Source organism: Ascidia mentula, chromosome 6 (assembly GCF_947561715.1).
Source record: "Ascidia mentula chromosome 6, kaAscMent1.1, whole genome shotgun sequence".
NCBI classification, from domain to species: Eukaryota; Metazoa; Chordata; class Ascidiacea; order Phlebobranchia; family Ascidiidae; genus Ascidia; species Ascidia mentula.
Genome location: NC_138571.1, coordinates 18,400,249 through 18,419,028, shown reverse-complemented (window position 1 = coordinate 18,419,028; position 18,780 = coordinate 18,400,249). Strand labels below are relative to the sequence as shown.

The following is an 18,780-nucleotide window of genomic DNA, read 5'->3' as shown; positions in this document are numbered from 1 at the left end:
TCAAACTTGCAAGTTGTTTGCGACCAGCATAAATATGTCAAAATCAGCTCTAAACTGAAGATCGTTGTCGTCGATATCCTGGACTCCGAGTTGCTCTTTCACTCTGCTACCAAACAATTCTGCCAAATCAAACTCCTTTATATCTTCCTCTGTTACTTTTCCCTTGCTTGCTAACGTTTCAGCACATTTTCTCTTCATGTATGTGTTGTGCACGTCCATAGAGCGCATGTAGCTTTTTGCCGTAGCCAGAGTCCAGTCATTGTAAATTTGTTTCACTTCAAATCGACGTTTGTTGTCAGACGGTAATTGACAGAAAACGTTGGCAAATTTTATCGCATGCTCATGATGATTTGTCCAATGCTCGTTTGCAAAATCCAGGATGATATCTGTAAAAATAGTTTTCGTGACAGTTTTTAATTTCTCTTGGAATTTTCCATTCAGATTCGGCGCCATTTCTGGTTCCAAGTAACCAATTATTGCCAATGTTCCGTTTTTCTTTAATACTCGTGAAGCTTCGGCAAAGAATTTACCCAAATCAAACCAGTGGACCGATTCTGCAGAAAGCAACAAATCGACACTTTTATTTTCCACTGAAATGCTTTCAGCTTGTCCAAGGTAGTATGTCACATGTTGATGTTGATTTTGTCGTTTCGCTTCTTTTATTTGCTCTTCGCTGACGTCTGAAGCCAAGACTTTGTCGAAATAAGGAGCAAAGACGTTGGTAGCTTGTCCCCCTCCACAACCAACTTCAACCATGAGTTGATATTTTGGTTTTAAACCTGAAACCTTTTCCATTTCTTGTAAAACACAATCTACAACTTGTTGTCGGTATCTTGGTCTGAATTCGCTGTAATTTTTGACAAGTGTTTTGTCCTCATATAAAGCGTTTGCCATTTTGTTTTAAATAAGTATTTGTTTCAGTTTCTAGTTTAAAATCTTTGCGCTGTTTCTGCGGCGTTTTTTGCTAAAAATGCTGTCAAAGGTTAAATGCTGTAAGTTACATATTAGGAATTTTTTTTTCTTCTGAAGTGCACTGAAAGAAATTGACGGACACACGGCGTTTTGTATACAAACTGTCACTGCAAACATTATGCTTGTTCCGAGTAATTTCTTTTCATGCCACATTAAGAACTTGAAAACACTGTTTGCGAACCTTCGTTAAGCATCTACGAAGCCAAAATGACAGCAGTCTGGACTTTTTTTGCACACTCATCTCACAGCTCTATTATACATTCCAACCCATCTGACGATTTTCTGCGTTGCATTAACGCTTGGATGCTTTTTGGCCAACTTTTTTCTGCTTGTGTTTTCTCCAATTCATTGAACGCTAGGGACAAAAACTGCTTGTCACAGTGTAACAAGTATATATCTGATATATCAGCCCGGTGGTTTCGTAGCAATATATTTCTACTGCAAATTTGCTCTCGTGTGTTTTCTAAGTAAATGTAAAAGCAATACAATTGGCTGTATTTGCACGGAAAAAGCAAAAGAAAGTATTTTACATGTTTGATATATAAGAATGTAATAAGTCACCTAACAGCTTGAACAATACGTTTACAAGTCAAACCATTGGGTTAACTGCACTGCAAGCAACTACTGAGCACGACCATCTTTATTTCGAGATTTTATTTGTTCGTTCGGGCCGAGGGAATACGTAACGCTTCTGTACATTTGTGGCCTACGTTTGAAGCAATGTTAAACATGAGCTGTCAGCCGCTAAGACAACATGCGGTATTCTCACAATTGGTAAACTTTTGGCAGTTTCCTGTAAAGCTTGACAGAATATTTTACAAAGCAAGTATTGCGCAATGAAAATACAAAAGGTACTGCGAGGATGAGATGAAATATAAATTCATGCCACTCCTGCAATATCTGATTCCCCACATACAGTTAATCTTGCAAAATTAATATCTTAGCTTGCTGTGTTAACGTGCATTTATGTACAGTTGTTGCCTTTCAAACAAAAGTGCGTTTAAACACACGGAAGTATTTCAAACTTGCAAGTTGTTTGCGACCAGCATAAATATGTCAAAATCAGCTCTCAACTGAAGATCGTTGTCGGCGATATCCTGGACTCCGAGTTGCTCTTTCACTCTGCTGCCAAACAATTCTGCCAAATCAAACTCCTTTATATCTTCCTCTGTTACTTTTCCCTTGCTTGCTAACGTTTCAGCACATTTTCTCTTCATGTATGTGTTGTGCACGTCTATAGAGCGCATGTAGCTTTTTGCCGTTGCCAGAGTCCAGTCATTGTAAATTTGTTTCACTTCAACTTGACGTTTGTTGTCAGACGGTATTTGACGGAAAACGTTGGCAAATTTTATCGCAAGCTCATGCTGATTTGTCCAATGCTCGTTTGCAAAATCCAGGATGATATCTGTAAAAACAGTTTTCGTGACAGTTTTTAATTTCTCTTGGAATTTTCCATTCAGATTCGGCGCCATTTCTGGTTCCCAGTAACCAATTATTGCCAATGTTCCGTTTTTCTTTAATACTCGTGAAGCTTCGGCAAAGAATTTTTCCAAATCAAACCAGTGGACCGCTTCTGCAGAAAGCAACAAATCGACACTTTTAGTTTCCACTGAAATACTTTCAGCTTGTCCCAGGCAATATGTCACATGTTGGTGTTGATTTTGTCGTTTCGCTTCTTTTATTTGCTCTTCACTGATGTCTGAAGCCAAGACTTTGTCGAAATAAGGAGCAAAGACGTTGGTAGCTTGTCCCCCTCCACAACCAACTTCAACCATGAGTTGATATTTTGGTTTTAAACCTGAGACCTTTTCCATTTCTTGTAAAACCCAATCCACCACTTGTTGTCCGTATTTTGGTCTGAATTCACTGTAAGTTTTCACAAGCGCTTCATCTTCGTAGACAGCGTGCGTCATTGTACCTTTTTCCTATTGTTTCAACACAAAATCCTGTTAAAAATGTAGTGTCAAAATTGTTTACCCCAATTAATTTCAAAGAATTTCACAAAAAGGATATAGGTTTTGAAAATATTTATGTTGTTGTTAAAAAATCTTGTACATAGCACTTGCGCCGTGCAATACTTCCGATCATGTACCAACTCATACCTTACAGTTTATTAAATGTCCCATATGAAAACAAAATTAAGAACGGTCTGATCTATTCTGCAAACACACTTCTAGCAAACAATTCTAACTGCAAGTAGAGATCGCACTGTCAAGTTCAGACAACGCACTGCCAAGTTCGACTTTGTGGAAAAGGTTGACTGCATTTGTGGCCGATTTTGTCTTCATTTTTTGCCGAAGAACAAACCTTCGACTTTTTCATTGCAGCAGCTAAAAGTCTGTCTGCGCTGTGTTGTATGCCGAAGAGTGGTAACATTTGTAAGGCTTGTGTGTAAAAGAGTGGTAGATAATCACCGCGACTTTTCATTATGATGTATACAGAAATAAATAATAATGCTGCCCAAGCGTCAGCTTCTATACTTATTAAAATTGACGCCGATCGTCTGCCACTGTTTGTGAGCAATTCAACTCAAACCATTTGGTTAATCGCATTGCGCACAACAACTTCTCATCCATCTTCATTTCGAGCTTTCATGTCTTCGTTCCGGCCGAGGGAATACGTAACGCTTTGGTGCATTTGTGACGTATTTTAAAAGTATGTGTTATTCAAGGGGCTGTTCGCCCCTAAGAAATCAGTAGGTATTCATATAATGAGTTAACTTTTGGCTGTTTTGTGTAAAGCTTGACAAAATATTTTATTAAGCAAGTATTGCGCAATGCAAATATTGACGATGTGAATATAAAAGGAGATGCAAAACACCTGCAATATCTGATTCCCCACCTACAGTTAATCTTGCAAAATTAATATCTTAGCTTGTTGGGTTAACGTGCTTTCTACAGTTGTTGTCTTTCAAACAGAAGTGCGTTGAAACACACGAAAGTATTTCAAACTTGCAAGTTGTTTGCGACCATCATAAATATGTCAAAATCAGCTCTCAACTGAAGATCGTTGTTTGTCCTCACATAGAGGGAGTGTCATTGTGCTTCAAATGTGCTGTTGATGTTCAGTTTCTGAAATTTATAAAAGTTTTGCTATAAGTGTACAAGTTTCCGTTGATATCTTATGTCAGTGGTTTTTCACATTTGTGTTCAAAATTTCTTGTGCTTCGCCAGAATTGATGCTTTTCACTTGCATTTATATTTTCTATTTACACTTATATTGAGACTAAATGCCATGATCATTGTTACTGATGAATACCTCACTGTTATGATGCACGATGCACGATGTACGAGATGTGTTATTTTAACAATTTTGAATGGACTACATTATCATGTGGAACTAGTCTTTTTTACACGCTCCCAAGACATTTTCAATTTTTGAAAGGAGCAGACTGTCGATGTTTTTGCTGCGAAAACAACTTTCACCGTGTGTGGTTAATGATCCGTAACGTACCGTTTCACCTGTGCTCAGGCATGCATGGGATATTTTTTTGATGCACGTGTGCAGTTTGTTTCGTCACAGACGTGAGACGATTTATTAAGTGGACGTGCCAACCGATGAAAATATACATCCGGTAGTTAACTGGCAGATTACGTCATATATTTTGAATTCGTTGAGAGTAATGGATTTACTTTAATGTACATTTTATGAACAACAACTTTTTACAGAATCACATAACTTGCAACAGAACGAGCAGAAATATTTTGTAAACAAATGACGTTTATGATTGTAGGTTATTTGCCACAATAACAAACATTTCAAACTCCATCTTTAGTTGAAGTTCGTTGTCATCTATTTCCTTAACACCAAGAGCATGTTTTACTTTGTTGCCGAAAACTTCTGCCAGGTCTACAGCTTTCATGTCGTCATCGGTGACTTGACCTTTGACATCCAATATCTCATTCCTCTTTTTCTCCATGTAAGTAGTATAAACGTCGATTGCCTTAAACATACCTTTCACATTTGCAAATGTCCAGTCGTATGTTTGCTTCACTGTAACACGGCGTGTGTTGTAAGATGGAATTTGTCTGTAAATGTTTGGATAATTGTTGATGATTTCCCAGTGCTGCTTGTAATGCTCGCCTGGTTATGCTAATATAATTTCCTCAAAAATATTTTTCATTACTGTCCTTGAATGTTGTTGAAATTTACCGTCGATTTTTGGTGATGCCATTGCACCAGAATAGTGTATTAGTGCTAGTGTTCCATCTGGTTTAAGTACTCTGTTGGCTTCGACCAAAAACTTTTCCAAGTCGAACCAGTGGGCAGATTGCGCTGCAAGCAATAAATCAACATTTGTATTTGCAACTTTTATTTTTTCAGCTGCTCCAAGACTGTAGGTCACATGTTGATGTTGATTTTGTCGTTTTGCTTCTTTTATTTGCTCTTCACTGATGTCTGAAGCCAAGACTTTGTCGAAATAAGGAGCAAAGACGTTGGTAGCTTGTCCCCCTCCACAACCAACTTCAACCATGAGTTGCTATTTTGGTTTTAAACCTGAAACTTTATCCATTTCTTGTAAAACACAATCTACAACTTGTTGTCCGTATCTTGGTCTGAATTCGCTGTAATTTTTGACAAGCGTTTTGTCCTCATATAAAGCGTTTGCCATTTTATTTTAAATAAATGTTTGTTTCAATTTCTAATATTTAATATTTAGTGTTTATTATTCTAATTAGTTAAATGTAAACAAAACATCATCACTCCTTGCAGCTCCACAAACAGTAGCAACTGACCACAAGGTCAAAAGCAAACTGGAAAAAAGGCAAAATCACTGGTGCATGACATCGTGTGTTATTTCTTTAAGGGGAGGGGTACCACTTTTTGCGGCCAATGTGCTTCGAACCACTCTTCGGATTCTCAGGGACTGCCAACTTATTAAATTACATTGGTTACTATCTTCGACTAAAAATATGAAATGTGCTCCCTGATTTCCTACTTCTGGTAATTTAGCAAATGCAGCATCGACAAAAACTATAATCTTTATGTTCTTGCAGCTTACCAAGTATATGTAACATAGATCTAGTTTTTTTGTTCGTGAAATGACCATAAGTTTGTTGCAATAAATCAGGTCTATTACTTTGGTATCTTTAAATCCTGTTGCCAATATGCAGGTACCGAAAATGACATCAAGACATGTTTGACTACTTACCAAAGCATCTGACCAATTTTTGAATGTAGTTTATCCTTTTTAGAGGCACAAAAATCCTGCTCTATACGTTGTAATTTTTGATACAACAGGAATGGTTTTTAAGTTGGCAATGTACTGAATTTGGCTTGTTACAATTCAATTGGGGTTTTGAGGTATTTCCAGCCCAATGTACTTGAAGACTTTTTCATTTTCCTTGTCAATTAGGAAATCTTGTCACATAGCTTGAACAATTGTTTGCTTGGAGTTCTTTGTCCCAGCCCAGAGAAAATCATCAACATAAATAGTAATAACACCATCAAGCTGCAACACATTGTGCTAATAAAACACAGTAGGATCAATTTGAGAAGGCTTCCCATTCTTGCCAAGCATGAATTTCCTGACTCTATCATACCATTTTTTTGATGCATCCACAAAACCATAAACACATTTGTTCAACTTCCACAACACTTATGGATGAATGTAAATATTCCTTTCAATTGTTTTACCTTGAAGAAATGCGATCTTTATGTCAATGCTCCGTAGAGTCCATCCCTTTTGTTGTACAATAAACAAAAATGTCCTAAGAGTATCTTTGTAGCAGGTAGGCGAATCCTTTTCTAAGTGTTATGTAGAATCTTCAAACCCTCTCCATTGTATAGAAACAATTTTATATTGAAAATCTGGAACAGGCACTTCAGTGTAGACATTATTCTCCCTGAAAATCAACCCAGTCTGCTTTGTTTCACTGAAAGAAACCTCTTGCATATGACAAATAACTTCAGTTTGTTATTCTTCTTCCTGCTCAGGCGAGCCATCTGCAACAGTTAATTTTCCTGCCCTACTAAAATAAATCTTTGTTTAAACTTCTTGCAAATTGCAGTTCTGGAGATGAAACATATATTTTTTCATTTTCAAAGTTATAAACTCCAAATAGTTTGCACCCAAGAAACATATATTATTGTGCCAATTTTTGTATTTTCCTTTGTCAGCCTAACTTAAAATTGTTGCGGTGTGTTTTACACCCTTGCTTTGAAAGGAAACAACTCAATTTTTGTTACGTTTTGCCGGATCACACACAATCGCATCATCGATTGATGTGAAAAAGATAGTGAAAAAGAAATATCTGTTTGATCTGCATAAGAAGTTCTCTTCATCAGACTCAGAACAAGAATCACTACATTCAGTCACATTTCTTCTTTGCTCAACACTAGCATTCGAAACAACAGGACCAGAAAGTGACTCCTCAACAGAACAATTGTCTTCATTGACAGGCTGGACTCTACACACATGTACACATACAAACTGACCACCATGTCTTAAAATGCAGGGGTGGTATCACAGAAATCAACACATATCACAAAACTCAAAGGTATCAAACTCAAGATCATTGTCAGATAACAATTTACATGGTAAAAAAAGACTTATCCAACTTTTTCGAGAACTTCTAACAATTACACTTGACATTTTTTTTTATTGCACAAGCATTACTGTAACAACTGAACATATCAACCATATGGAAATACCAAACATTGGACTTTACATGATGTAAATCCATTGCAACTCAATCATTAAATCGTTCACCAAATGGTAGACTGACAATAGGTGTAGCTGGTCCCTTTTTGTGTAGCTTACACACATTACAGTTTTCAACAACATTTCTACGTGAAAACGATATTCCGGCTCTATCCAAAAGTCTCTTTAAATTTTCAACCGAAGCATGTCCAAATTGTTTGTGTAATTTCATGGAAACCTTCTTTAAAGACTCACTGTTTCCTGCAAATCGACAAGGAGTAATTTAAACACAATATTGTCCACTTAATGAAAGACATTAACATCACCCCGAGCATTTTGATTCAAACATTTTTCTAATCAATATTTGTTCCTGCTGATTTTAATTATGCCTTACTCAAAAGTGGAATATTTTCAGAAACAATTTCAGTTTCAATGATGCACTTAACAGAAATGTTGGCAGGTAAGCATGCTGTATGGTAAGAAACAAATCTTTCTTATGTGTTAAACCACTTTTCGCCACATACCATTTTTGTACAGGCTGTGTCCACCACCGCATATCCATAAGCTTCATTTGTGAATAAGTTCTTCAATAAGTAAACTTGAAATGGCCCTCTAAGCCTTGGCATGTCCCTCAAGGGCATATAGATTGACATTGACAATAATTGCTTGATCAGACTTCTTTACTTCAGATACCAATTACCACATTGAATTTTTTCCATTCTGTGTAACAGTCACCTTCCCCAGGGGAAATCACTTTAAAGAAGTGTAATTAAAAAAAAGGAACCATCCCCCACGAACATGTCAAGTTAATTAAATGTATTTTAAACACCATAGCTTCTCACAGCTCCACAAACAGTAGCAATTGACTATGAAGTCAACAGCACTAGGTCAAGACAAGTACACAGGAAAAAAGGCAAAATCACTAGTGCATGACATTGTATGCTTTTTCTTTAAGGGGAGGGGCACCCCTTGGGCATAATAGTTTAACAAATATCATGTCTAAATGCTGTCAAGGGTTGAATGTGGCAAGTTAAATCTTGGCAATCTTCACAGTTTTTTTTCTTCTGAAGAGTATTGAAAGAATTTAACAGACCCGGCGTTGCGTATACAAACTAATATGATAAGCATTGTGCTTGTTTCGAGTTATTTCTTTTTATGCTATATTAAAAACCTGAAAACATTGTTTGCGAACTTAGGTTGAGTATCTGAGAAGCCAAAATGACAGCAGTCTGTCTTGTGTCTCAACACTTTTTGAACACTCACCCACCGTGGTTAGAATACATTGTGAGCCATCTGACGATGTTTTTCGTTGCATTACCGCTTGGATGCATTTTTGGCCAATTTTTTTCTGCTTCTGCTTCGTCCAGTTCGTTGAACGCCAGCGACAAAAACCGCTTGTCACTGTGTAAGAGCCATCTGATATATCAGCCCAGTGGTTTCATAGCTATTTATTTCTACTGCAAATTTGCTCTCGTGTGTTTTCTAAGTAAAGGTAAAAGCAATACGATTGGCTGTATTTGCAACAGAACAAGCGAAACAAAGTATTTTACATGTGTGGCACATAAGAATGGTGTAAGCCACCTGACATATTTAACACAACGTTTAAAGGTCAAACCATTGGGTTAATTGCACAGCAAGCTGCTACTGAGGACATCCATCTTTCTTTCAAGTTGTTTTCGGTATGGCTTATACGTAACGCTATTTCAGAAGCAAATGTTATAGTTATGAGGTTTCGGCCGCGACGAAAATATACGGTCTTCTCTTGATGTGCAGTTTTGTGTCAAGCTTGACAGAATATTTTACAAAGCAAGTATTGCGCAATGCAAATACAATCTGCACTGTGAAGATAAGATAAAATATAAGTAAATACCACTCCTGCACCTCGAGTAAATCTTGCAACATTAATATCTTAGCTTGTTGAGTTAACGTGATTTTCATGTATACAGTTGATGTCTTCTAAACAAAAAGGGTTTAAACACACAGAAGTATTTCGGACTTAAATATGTCAAAATCAGCTATTAGCAGTTGTCCGAATCTAGTCGCTGTAAATTTGTTTCATTTCAAATCGAGGTTGTTGTCAGATGGTATTTGAGGAAAAACGTAGGCATACAAATTTACCAATATAAATTATGTACATATTATTTTTGCATTTGCACTTGGGATTGAAATGTTGTGCTTATCAATGGTTTCAGATTGGTTTAACATTTCCCACATATTACAGACTAGGCTTTTAGACCAGTTGCAGTTAGTATGAAAAACTCATACTGCGCGATCAAATGTAAATCTTCATCTTTCAAGGTTGGAACTCCCAACTTTTGTTTGACAGTTTTCCCGAATATTTCTGCCAAATCCACATCTCTCATGTCTTCCTCTGTTACTTCTCCCTTGTTTTCCAGTATTTCTTTACGTTTTCTCTCCATGTAAGGTGGATATATTGCACTAGATCGTAACAAACCCTTTGCTGTCGCCAAACTCCAATTCTGTTCCGTTTGTTTTACTTCGAATCGTTGTTTCTTGTCGGTAGGAATTTTGTCGTATATATTTTTATATTTGAGAACACATTCTCTACGTTTATCCACATGATCATCCTTGAATGCTGCTACTGTTTCTTCCAGGAGGTTTTGTATAAACGACCCAAAGTGGTTCTTCATATTTCCTTTTATACTGGGAATCATTGTTGGTGCAGAATATCCGGTTAAAACTAAGACGCCTTCTTTTTTGAGTACCCTTGAAACCTCAGCAAAGAACTTATCCAAATTAAACCAATGAGCCGCGTCTGCTGCCAACAGCAAATCAACACTTCCATCTGCAACTTTGATATCCTCAGCCCGTCCTTGGCAATATGTCACATGTTGGTGTTGATTTTGTCGTTTTGCTTCTTTTATTTGCTCTTCACTGATGTCTGAAGCCAAGACTTTGTCGAAATAAGGAGCAAAGACGTTGGTAGCTTGTCCCCCTCCACAACCAACTTCAACCATGAGTTGATATTTTGGTTTTAAACCTGAAACCTTTTCCATTTCTTGTAAAACACAATCAACAACTTGTTGCCCGTATCTTGGTCTGAATTCGCTGTAGGTTTTGACGAGTGTTTTGTCCTCAAATAGAGCGTGCGTCATTGTGCTTGAAATATGATGCTGTTTTTCAGTTTTTGAAATTTAAAAAAGTTATGCTATAAGTATACAAGTTTCCAGAGATATCTTATGCTAGTAGTGTTAAAGCATTTTAGACTCAAGCCTCACATTTGTGTTCAAATTTTTTTGCGCTTCGTCAGAATTGATTCTTTTCTCTTGCATTTATATTTTCTATTTACTTTACATGAAAACTAAATGCCATGATCATTGTCGCTGTTGAAATACCTCACTGTTATGATGCACGATGCACGATGCACGATGCACGATGCACGATGCACGATGCACGATGCACGAGATATGTTATTTAAACAACTTTAAATGGACTAAATTAACATGTAGAACTGATCTTTTTTACACTTTGATAAACTTTTTTGCTATTTGATGTCTGCAAATCTAGTTTGTTGCTTGTGTGTACTAACTTTTCCTGAGTGAAACAAATGTTTAGTTGCAGAAAGTAATCTGTTTACTATTAAACTCCCGGGAAATGCGTGCAAGAACCAAGGCGCTAACCGCTGGAAACACAGGAAGCGGTTAAGTTTTCCGAGTAAGCAACAGGCTGACTGCCTTGTGTGTTTCTGATTAATTGCAGTTGGTTTTTTTATTCTTGACGTTATGTTCCATCTACGCAAAATGCAAATACTGTTGGGAATTTGCAGTTATCGTCTAACTGCGAGTGTGTTTTGATGCTTTTTCTTACATACTACACCCCTTTCCTGAAAAACGTTCTTGCATGTCTGACTACACTTGAAGTATCAAAGAAATTGAGCTGTTAGTCAAATTCTTTATTACATATAGGCAACAACAACAACACAGCAAAACATATAGACAAGAAGTGTAAGACCGTTAAACAATTTATCAGCATTTTCTCTACACGTGTACGAATTAGTAATTTGATAAAACAAGTAGTTTCATCAATTTCCTCTGCATCGCCAATGCAACCGAGAGCACATTTTTTGACATTCCCACAAACGCTGTGAGTAAGTGGTGCATGACGAACCACTTTGACCAAAATATTTGTCTCTTTCAGCATTTTGTGTGCATAGTGGGGCATTTGCAACTACATTACAGCGCTTTCTTCCGTTATGTTAATATGTTTACGGTAACCTGTATCGGTGGAATAGGTGAGCCGAGTTACTGTTATTACTTTTTCTTGCCATTTACAACATGGAATGGCAATCTCCTAGGTCTTTAGTGATTAGATGTTGTTTGCAACATTCTTTTTGTCATCAGGGAAGCACTTGTGACAATCTAGATTCTGAGATTACTTGCAGTTAGTATGAAAAACTCATACTGGGCGATTAGCTGTAAATCCTCGTCCTTCAATATCGAAATACCCAGCGTTTCTTCAACACTTTTTCCGAATATTTCTGCCAAATCCACATCTCTCATGTCTTCCTCTGTTACTTCTTCCTTGCTTTCCAGTATTTCTTTACGTTTTCTTTCCATGTAACTCGGGTAAATGTCGATTGACCGAATGAGACCTTTTACTGATGCCAAAGTCCAATTTTGTTTTGTTTGTCTCACTGTAAGGCGTTTTTTATTGTCCGAAGGAATTCTATTGTAAATATTATCGTATTTGAGAAAACACTCTTGGCGTTTTTGAACATGATCTTGTGTGAAGTTTTGAACAGTCTCGTTTAATAGATTTTGCAAGACACTTGCAAACTCATTCTTCTGCTTTCCGTATATAACAGGAGCCATTGTGGGTGCGGTATATCCCATTAAAACTAAGATACCGTCTGTCTTGAGAATCCTCAAAGACTCCGCAAAAAACATATCGGATTCAAAATAATGAGCCGCCTGTGCTGCTAACAGCAAATCAACACTTCCATCTGCAACCTTAATATCCTCGGCACGCCCTTGGCAATATGTCACATGTTGGTGTTGATTTTGTCGTTTTGCTTCTTTTATTTGCTCTTCACTGATGTCTGAAGCCAAGACTTTGTCGAAATAAGGAGCAAAGACGTTGGTAGCTTGTCCCCCTCCACAACCAACTTCAACCATGAGTTGATATTTTGGTTTTAAACCTGAAATCTGTTCCATTTCTTGCAAAACACAATCTACAACTTGTTGTTCGTATCTTGGTCTAAATTCGCTGTAACTCTTGACCAGCGTTTTGTTTTCGTATAGAGCCTCTACCATTTTGCTACAAAAATGAAGTTGTTATCACTTTCCTAAGTGTCCAATGTGTCTAAAAAGATTTACCGGATTTTAAGCAATTTAATTTCGTTTTTAAAAACTTAAAATAAATAATAAGTTCCATTTTACCCAACATTGTCCTGTCCTAAGCGCGTTCTCAAGGTACTAAGTTCGTTTTTGACTCCAAACCGAATTATGTCATTTGCACATATGTCTGCTGTTTGACGCAGTGGCGCGCTCTAATCTTGCGCTCAATGATATTTAGTCCATGTGCATTTGTCTGTGGCGAGTTGGGTTTGCAAGGGGCTTTATATCATTCTGCAAATATGCACAGCTTTCTAGTAAATCGATTCTGTAAATCATTTTCTATTCTGTAAGTATGGCCTTGACGATATCCACCTCTTATACTTTATACCACTATCATGTAACTGTTTACCAACATGTTGAAATCCCTGTGACTTCTCACAGTGTCAGCAACCAACGTTCTGTCTGTGTTTCCCCATGCATGACTCGCTTATCGTTCGCCAAACGAAGCGTTAGTTCGGCTCCCTTTTTTGAGTTTGTATTTGACTGTGTCGATCAACGGCAAGCGACCATGCGTTTTTCTGCATGTTGCAAATACCTTGCATTTCTATACGCCTTGGAAAACAAGTACGTAGTGTCGACATTGAAGCGTGCTATCGGATTTATATATCTTTCAGTCGTCACGCCTGCCTTTGCAGAACTTTTCTCGTGAATGCCAGTTTCAACGAAACTCCTATGATTCTTATTGAAAACATATGGGTTTTAAATATATGTTTTTCCTTTCTGCTTTTTCTCGTTCTGATGGCAGCAATTAGTGCAAGTCGGTTACTTCCTTGGTTTATTTAATCAAATTCAAACAAAACACTTCGGCAAAAACAAAGGAAATGCTTTCATTACGCAAACATCTATCTTGCGTGATTTCTTGACGATCAATGTATGCAGTTATGAAATTAAGAATACCTCGTCCTAAATTTCCGTTAAAAACACATGTGTACATTGCCGACGGAAATTTAGTGTAACCTGTGCTTCGACATCTTAATGCTTTGTTAAATTATTGCATTGTCAACCTATTGGTTTGTACATTCGAAAAAAACGATCGAAAGTTTGTTTCATCCAGTCCTTTAGACCGCAAGGTTTAATATTTAATACACAAAGAATGAAATATATCTGGTCGTGAACACAAAGCTTCACCAGTTGTGTTAGTTTTCCCGTAAATTTCTGCCAAATCCACATCCCTCATGTCTTCCTCTGTTACTTCTCACTTGCTTTCAAGCAATTCTTTACGTTTTCTCTCCATGTAAGTTGGATAAACGTCAGCTGATTGAAGGAGGCACTTTGCTGTTTCCAAAGTGAAATTTTCTTTCGTTTCTTTCACTTGAAATCGATTTTTCTTGTCGGTAGGAATGTCGTCATAAATATTTGGATATTTTATTGAACATTCTCTACGTTGTTCCAAATGCTCATCTTTGAATTCTGTTACGACCTCGTTAAATATATTCTGCAAGACACTTGCAAACTCGTTTTCTAGGTTTCTGTCAATAACAAGGACCATCGTGGGTGCAGTATATCCGATTAAAACTAAGATGCCGTCTTTTTTTAGAAGACTTAAAATTTCGTCAATAAACAATTTAAAATTGAAGTAATGAGCTGATTCTGCTGCTAACAACAAATCAACACTTCCATCACCGACTCTAATATCCTCAGCCCGTCCACGGGAAAATGTCACATGTTTGTGTTGATTTTGTCGTTTTGCTGCTTTTATTTGCTCTTTGCTGATGTCTGAAGCCAAGACTTTGTCGAAATAAGGAGCAAAGACGTTGGTAGCTTGTCCCCCTCCACAACCAACTTCAACCATGAGTTGATATTTTGGTTTTAAACCTGAGACCTTTTTCATTTCTTGCAAAACCCAATCCACCACTTGTTGTCCGTATTTTGGTCTGAATTCACTGTATGTTTTCACAAGCGCTTCATCTTCGTAGACAGCGTGCGTCATTGTACCTTTTTCCAATTGTTTTAGCACAAAATCTTGTTAAAAATGTAGTGTCAAAATTGTTTACCCCAATTAATTTCAAAGAATTTCACAAAAAGGGTAGGTTTTGAAAATATTTATGTTGTTGTTAAAAAATCTTCTACATAGCACTTGCGCCGTGCAATACTTCCAATCATGTACCAACTCATACCTTACAGTTTATTAAATGTCCCATATGAAAACAAAATTAAGAACGGTCTGATCTATTCTGCAAAGACACTTCTTGCAAACAATTCTAACTGCAAGTAGAGATCGCACTGCCAAGTTCGACTTTGTGGAAAAGGTTGACTGCATTTGTGGCCGATTTTGTCTTCATTTTTTGCCGAAGAACAAACCTTCGACTTTTTCATTGCAGCAGCTAAAAGTCTGTCTGCGCTGTGTTGTATGCCGAAGAGTGGTAACATTTGTAAGGCTTGTGTGTAAAAGAGTGGTAGATAATCACCGTGACTTTCAATTATGATGTATACAGAAATAAATAATAATGTTGCCCAATCGTCAGCTTATGTACTTTTTAAAATTGACGCCGATCGTCTGCCACTGTTTGTGAGCAATTCAACTCAAACCATTTGGTTAATCGCACTGCGAACAACAAATTATCTCATCCATCTTCATTTCGAGCTTTTCTGTCTTCGTTCCGGCCGAAGGAATACGTAACGCTTTGGTGCATTTGTGACGTATTTGTTATTCAGGGGCTGTTAGCCGCTAAGAAATCATTAGGTATTCGCATAATGGGTTAACTTTTGGCTATTTTGTGTAAAGCTTGACAGAATATTTTATTAAGCAACTATTGCGCAATGAAAATATTGACGATGTGGATAAAAAGAGATGTAAAACACCTGCAATATCTGATTCCCCGCATACAGTTAATCTTGCAAAATTAATATGTTAGCTTGTTGCGTTAACGCGCTTTTATGTACAGTTGTTGTCTTTCAAACAAAATGCGTTTAAACACACGGAAGTATTTCAAACTTGCAAGTTGTTTGCGACCAGCATAAATATGTCAAAATCAGCTCTCAACTGAAGATCGTTGTCGGCGATATCCTGGACTCCGAGTTGCTCTTTCACTCTGCTGCCAAACAATTCTGCCAAATCAAACTCCTTTATATCTTCCTCTGTTACTTTTCCCTTGCTTGCTAACGTTTCGGCACACTTTCTCTTCATGTATGTGTTGTGCACGTCCATAGAGCGCATGTAGCTTTTTGCCGTAGCCAGAGTCCAGTCATTGTAAACTTGTTTCACTTCAAATTGACGTTTGTTGTCAGACGGTATTTGACAAAAAACGTTGGCAAACTTTATCACAATCTCGTTATAGTATGCTGCCAACTGCTCGTTTGCAAAATCCAGTTCAATACTTGAAAAAATCCTTTTTATGACTGTTTTTAATTCCTCGTGATAAATTCCATCGATTTTTGGCGCCATTTCTGGTTCCCAATAACCAAGTATTGCCAATGTTCCGTTTTTCTTTAATACTCGTGAAGCTTCGGCAAAGAATTTACCCAAATCAAACCAGTGGACCGATTCTGCAGAAAGCAACAAATCGACACTTTTATTTTCCACTGAAATGCTTTCAGCTTGTCCAAGGTAGTATGTCACATGTTGATGTTGATTTTGTCGTTTCGCTTCTTTTATTTGCTCTTCGCTGACGTCTGAAGCCAAGACTTTGTCGAAATAAGGAGCAAAGACGTTGGTAGCTTGTCCCCCTCCACAACCAACTTCAACCATGAGTTGATATTTTGGTTTTAAACCTGAAACCTTTTCCATTTCTTGTAAAACACAATCTACAACTTGTTGTCGGTATCTTGGTCTGAATTCGCTGTAATTTTTGACAAGTGTTTTGTCCTCATATAAAGCGATTGCCATTTTGTTTTAAATAAGTATTTGTTTCAGTTTCTCGTTTACAATCTTTGCGCTGTTTCTCCGGCGTTTTTTGCTAAAAATGCTGTCAAAGGTTAAATGCTGTAAGTTAGATATTAGAAATTTTTTTTTCTTCTGAAGAGCACTGAAAGAAATTGACGAACACACGGCGTTTTGTATACAAACTAACACTGCAAACATTACGATTGTTTCGAGTAATTTCTTTTCATGCCACATTAAGAACTTGAAAACACTGTTTGCGAACCTTCGTTAAGCATCTGTGAAGCCAAAATGACAGCAGTCTGGACATTTTTTGCACACTCATCTCACAGCTCTATTACACATTCCAACCCATCTGACGATTTTCTGCGTTGCATTAACGCTTGGATGCTTTTGGCCAACTTTTTTCTGCTTGTGTTTTCTCCAATTCATTGAACGCTAGGGACAAAAAACTGCTTGTCACTGTGTAACAACTATATATCTGATATATCAGCCCAGTGGTTTCATAGCAATTTATTTCTACTGCAAATTTGCTCTCGTGTGTTTTCTAAGTAAATGTAAAAGCAATACAATTGGCTGTATTTGCAACAGAACAAGCAAAACAAAGTATTTTGCATGTTTGATATATAAGAATGTTAAAAGTCACTTGGCAGTTTGAACAATACGTTTACAAGTCAAACCATTAGGTTAATTGCACTGCAGGCAACTACTGAGCACGACCATCTTTATTTCGAGCTTTTGTTTGTTCGTTCCGGCCGAAGGAATACGTAACGCTTTGGTGCATTTGTGACGTATTTTGAAAGCATGTGTTATTCAGGGTCTGTTAGCCGCTAAGAAATCATTAGGTATTCGCATAATGGGTTAACTTTTGGCTATTTTGTGTAAAGCTTGACAGAATATTTTATTAAGCAAGTATTGCGCAATGAAAATATTGACGATGTGGATAAAAAGAGATGTAAAACACCTGCAATATCTGATTCCCCACCACGAGTAAATCTTGCAACATTAATATCTTAGCTTGTTGTGTTAATGTGCATTTATGTACAGTTGTTGCCTTTCAAACAAAATGCGTTTAAACACATGGAAATATTTCAAACTTGCAAGTTGTTTGCGACCAGCATAAATATGTCAAAATCAGCTCTCAACTGAAGATCGTTGTCGGCGATATCCTGGACTCCGAGTTGCTCTTTCACTCTGCTGCCAAACAATTCTGCCAAATCAAACTCCTTTATATCTTCCTCTGTTACTTTTCCCTTGCTTGCTAACGTTTCGGCACACTTTCTCTTCATGTATGTGTTGTGCACGTCCATAGAGCGCATGTAGCTTTTGGCTGTAGCCAGAGTCCAGTCATTGTAAACTTGTTTCACTTCAAATTGACGTTTGTTGTCAGACGGTATTTGACGGAAAACGTTGGCAAACTTTATCACAATCTCGTTATAGTATGCTGCCAACTGCTCGTTTGCAAAATCCAGTTCAATACTTGAAAAAATCCTTTTTATGACTGTTTTTAATTCCTCGTGATAAATTCCATCGATTTTTGGCGCCATTTCTGGTTCCCAGTAACCAAGTATTGCCAATGTTCCGTTTTTCTTTAATACTCGTGAAGCTTCGGCAAAGAATTTACCCAAATCAAACCAGTGGACCGATTCTGCAGAAAGCAACAAATCGACACTTTTATTTTCCACTGAAATGCTTTCAGCTTGTCCAAGGTAGTATGTCACATGTTGATGTTGATTTTGTCGTTTCGCTTCTTTTATTTGCTCTTCGCTGACGTCTGAAGCCAAGACTTTGTCGAAATAAGGAGCAAAGACGTTGGTAGCTTGTCCCCCTCCACAACCAACTTCAACCATGAGTTGATATTTTGGTTTTAAACCTGAAACCTTTTCCATTTCTTGTAAAACACAATCTACAACTTGTTGTCGGTATCTTGGTCTGAATTCGCTGTAATTTTTGACAAGTGTTTTGTCCTCATATAAAGCGTTTGCCAT

At 37.3% G+C, this 18,780-nt stretch overlaps 4 protein-coding genes across 4 annotated transcripts; all 4 read right to left on the bottom strand.

Annotated features, from left to right (window-relative positions):
• Nucleotides 1-756, bottom strand: LOC145907368 (uncharacterized). The gene has a single exon (XM_082994785.1). The coding sequence runs from the start codon at nt 754-756 to the stop codon at nt 1-3; it is 756 nt and encodes a 251-aa protein (XP_082850911.1).
• An 8,903-nt stretch (nt 757-9,659) lies between these two features.
• Nucleotides 9,660-10,731, bottom strand: LOC145906675 (uncharacterized). The gene has a single exon (XM_082994124.1). It carries the CDS (start codon nt 10,729-10,731, stop codon nt 9,838-9,840), a length of 894 nt encoding a protein of 297 aa, XP_082850250.1. The 3' UTR covers nt 9,660-9,837.
• Nucleotides 10,732-15,901: 5,170 nt separating this feature from the next.
• On the bottom strand, nt 15,902-16,660 carry LOC145907367 (uncharacterized). The gene has a single exon (XM_082994784.1). The coding sequence runs from the start codon at nt 16,658-16,660 to the stop codon at nt 15,902-15,904; it is 759 nt and encodes a 252-aa protein (XP_082850910.1).
• A 1,223-nt stretch (nt 16,661-17,883) lies between these two features.
• LOC145907366 (uncharacterized) lies at nt 17,884-18,780 on the bottom strand. Its single transcript, XM_082994783.1, has one exon. It carries the CDS (start codon nt 18,778-18,780, stop codon nt 17,884-17,886), a length of 897 nt encoding a protein of 298 aa, XP_082850909.1.

Excerpts from the sequence above, each read along its gene's own strand:
- LOC145907366 (XM_082994783.1), bottom strand. The coding sequence starts at position 18,780 with ATGGCAAACGCTTTATATGAGGACAAAACACTTGTCAAAAATTACAGC.
- LOC145907367 (XM_082994784.1), bottom strand. The coding sequence starts at position 16,660 with ATGGTTGAAGTTGGTTGTGGAGGGGGACAAGCTACCAACGTCTTTGCT.
- LOC145907368 (XM_082994785.1), bottom strand. The coding sequence starts at position 756 with ATGGTTGAAGTTGGTTGTGGAGGGGGACAAGCTACCAACGTCTTTGCT.
- LOC145906675 (XM_082994124.1), bottom strand. The coding sequence starts at position 10,731 with ATGACGCACGCTCTATTTGAGGACAAAACACTCGTCAAAACCTACAGC.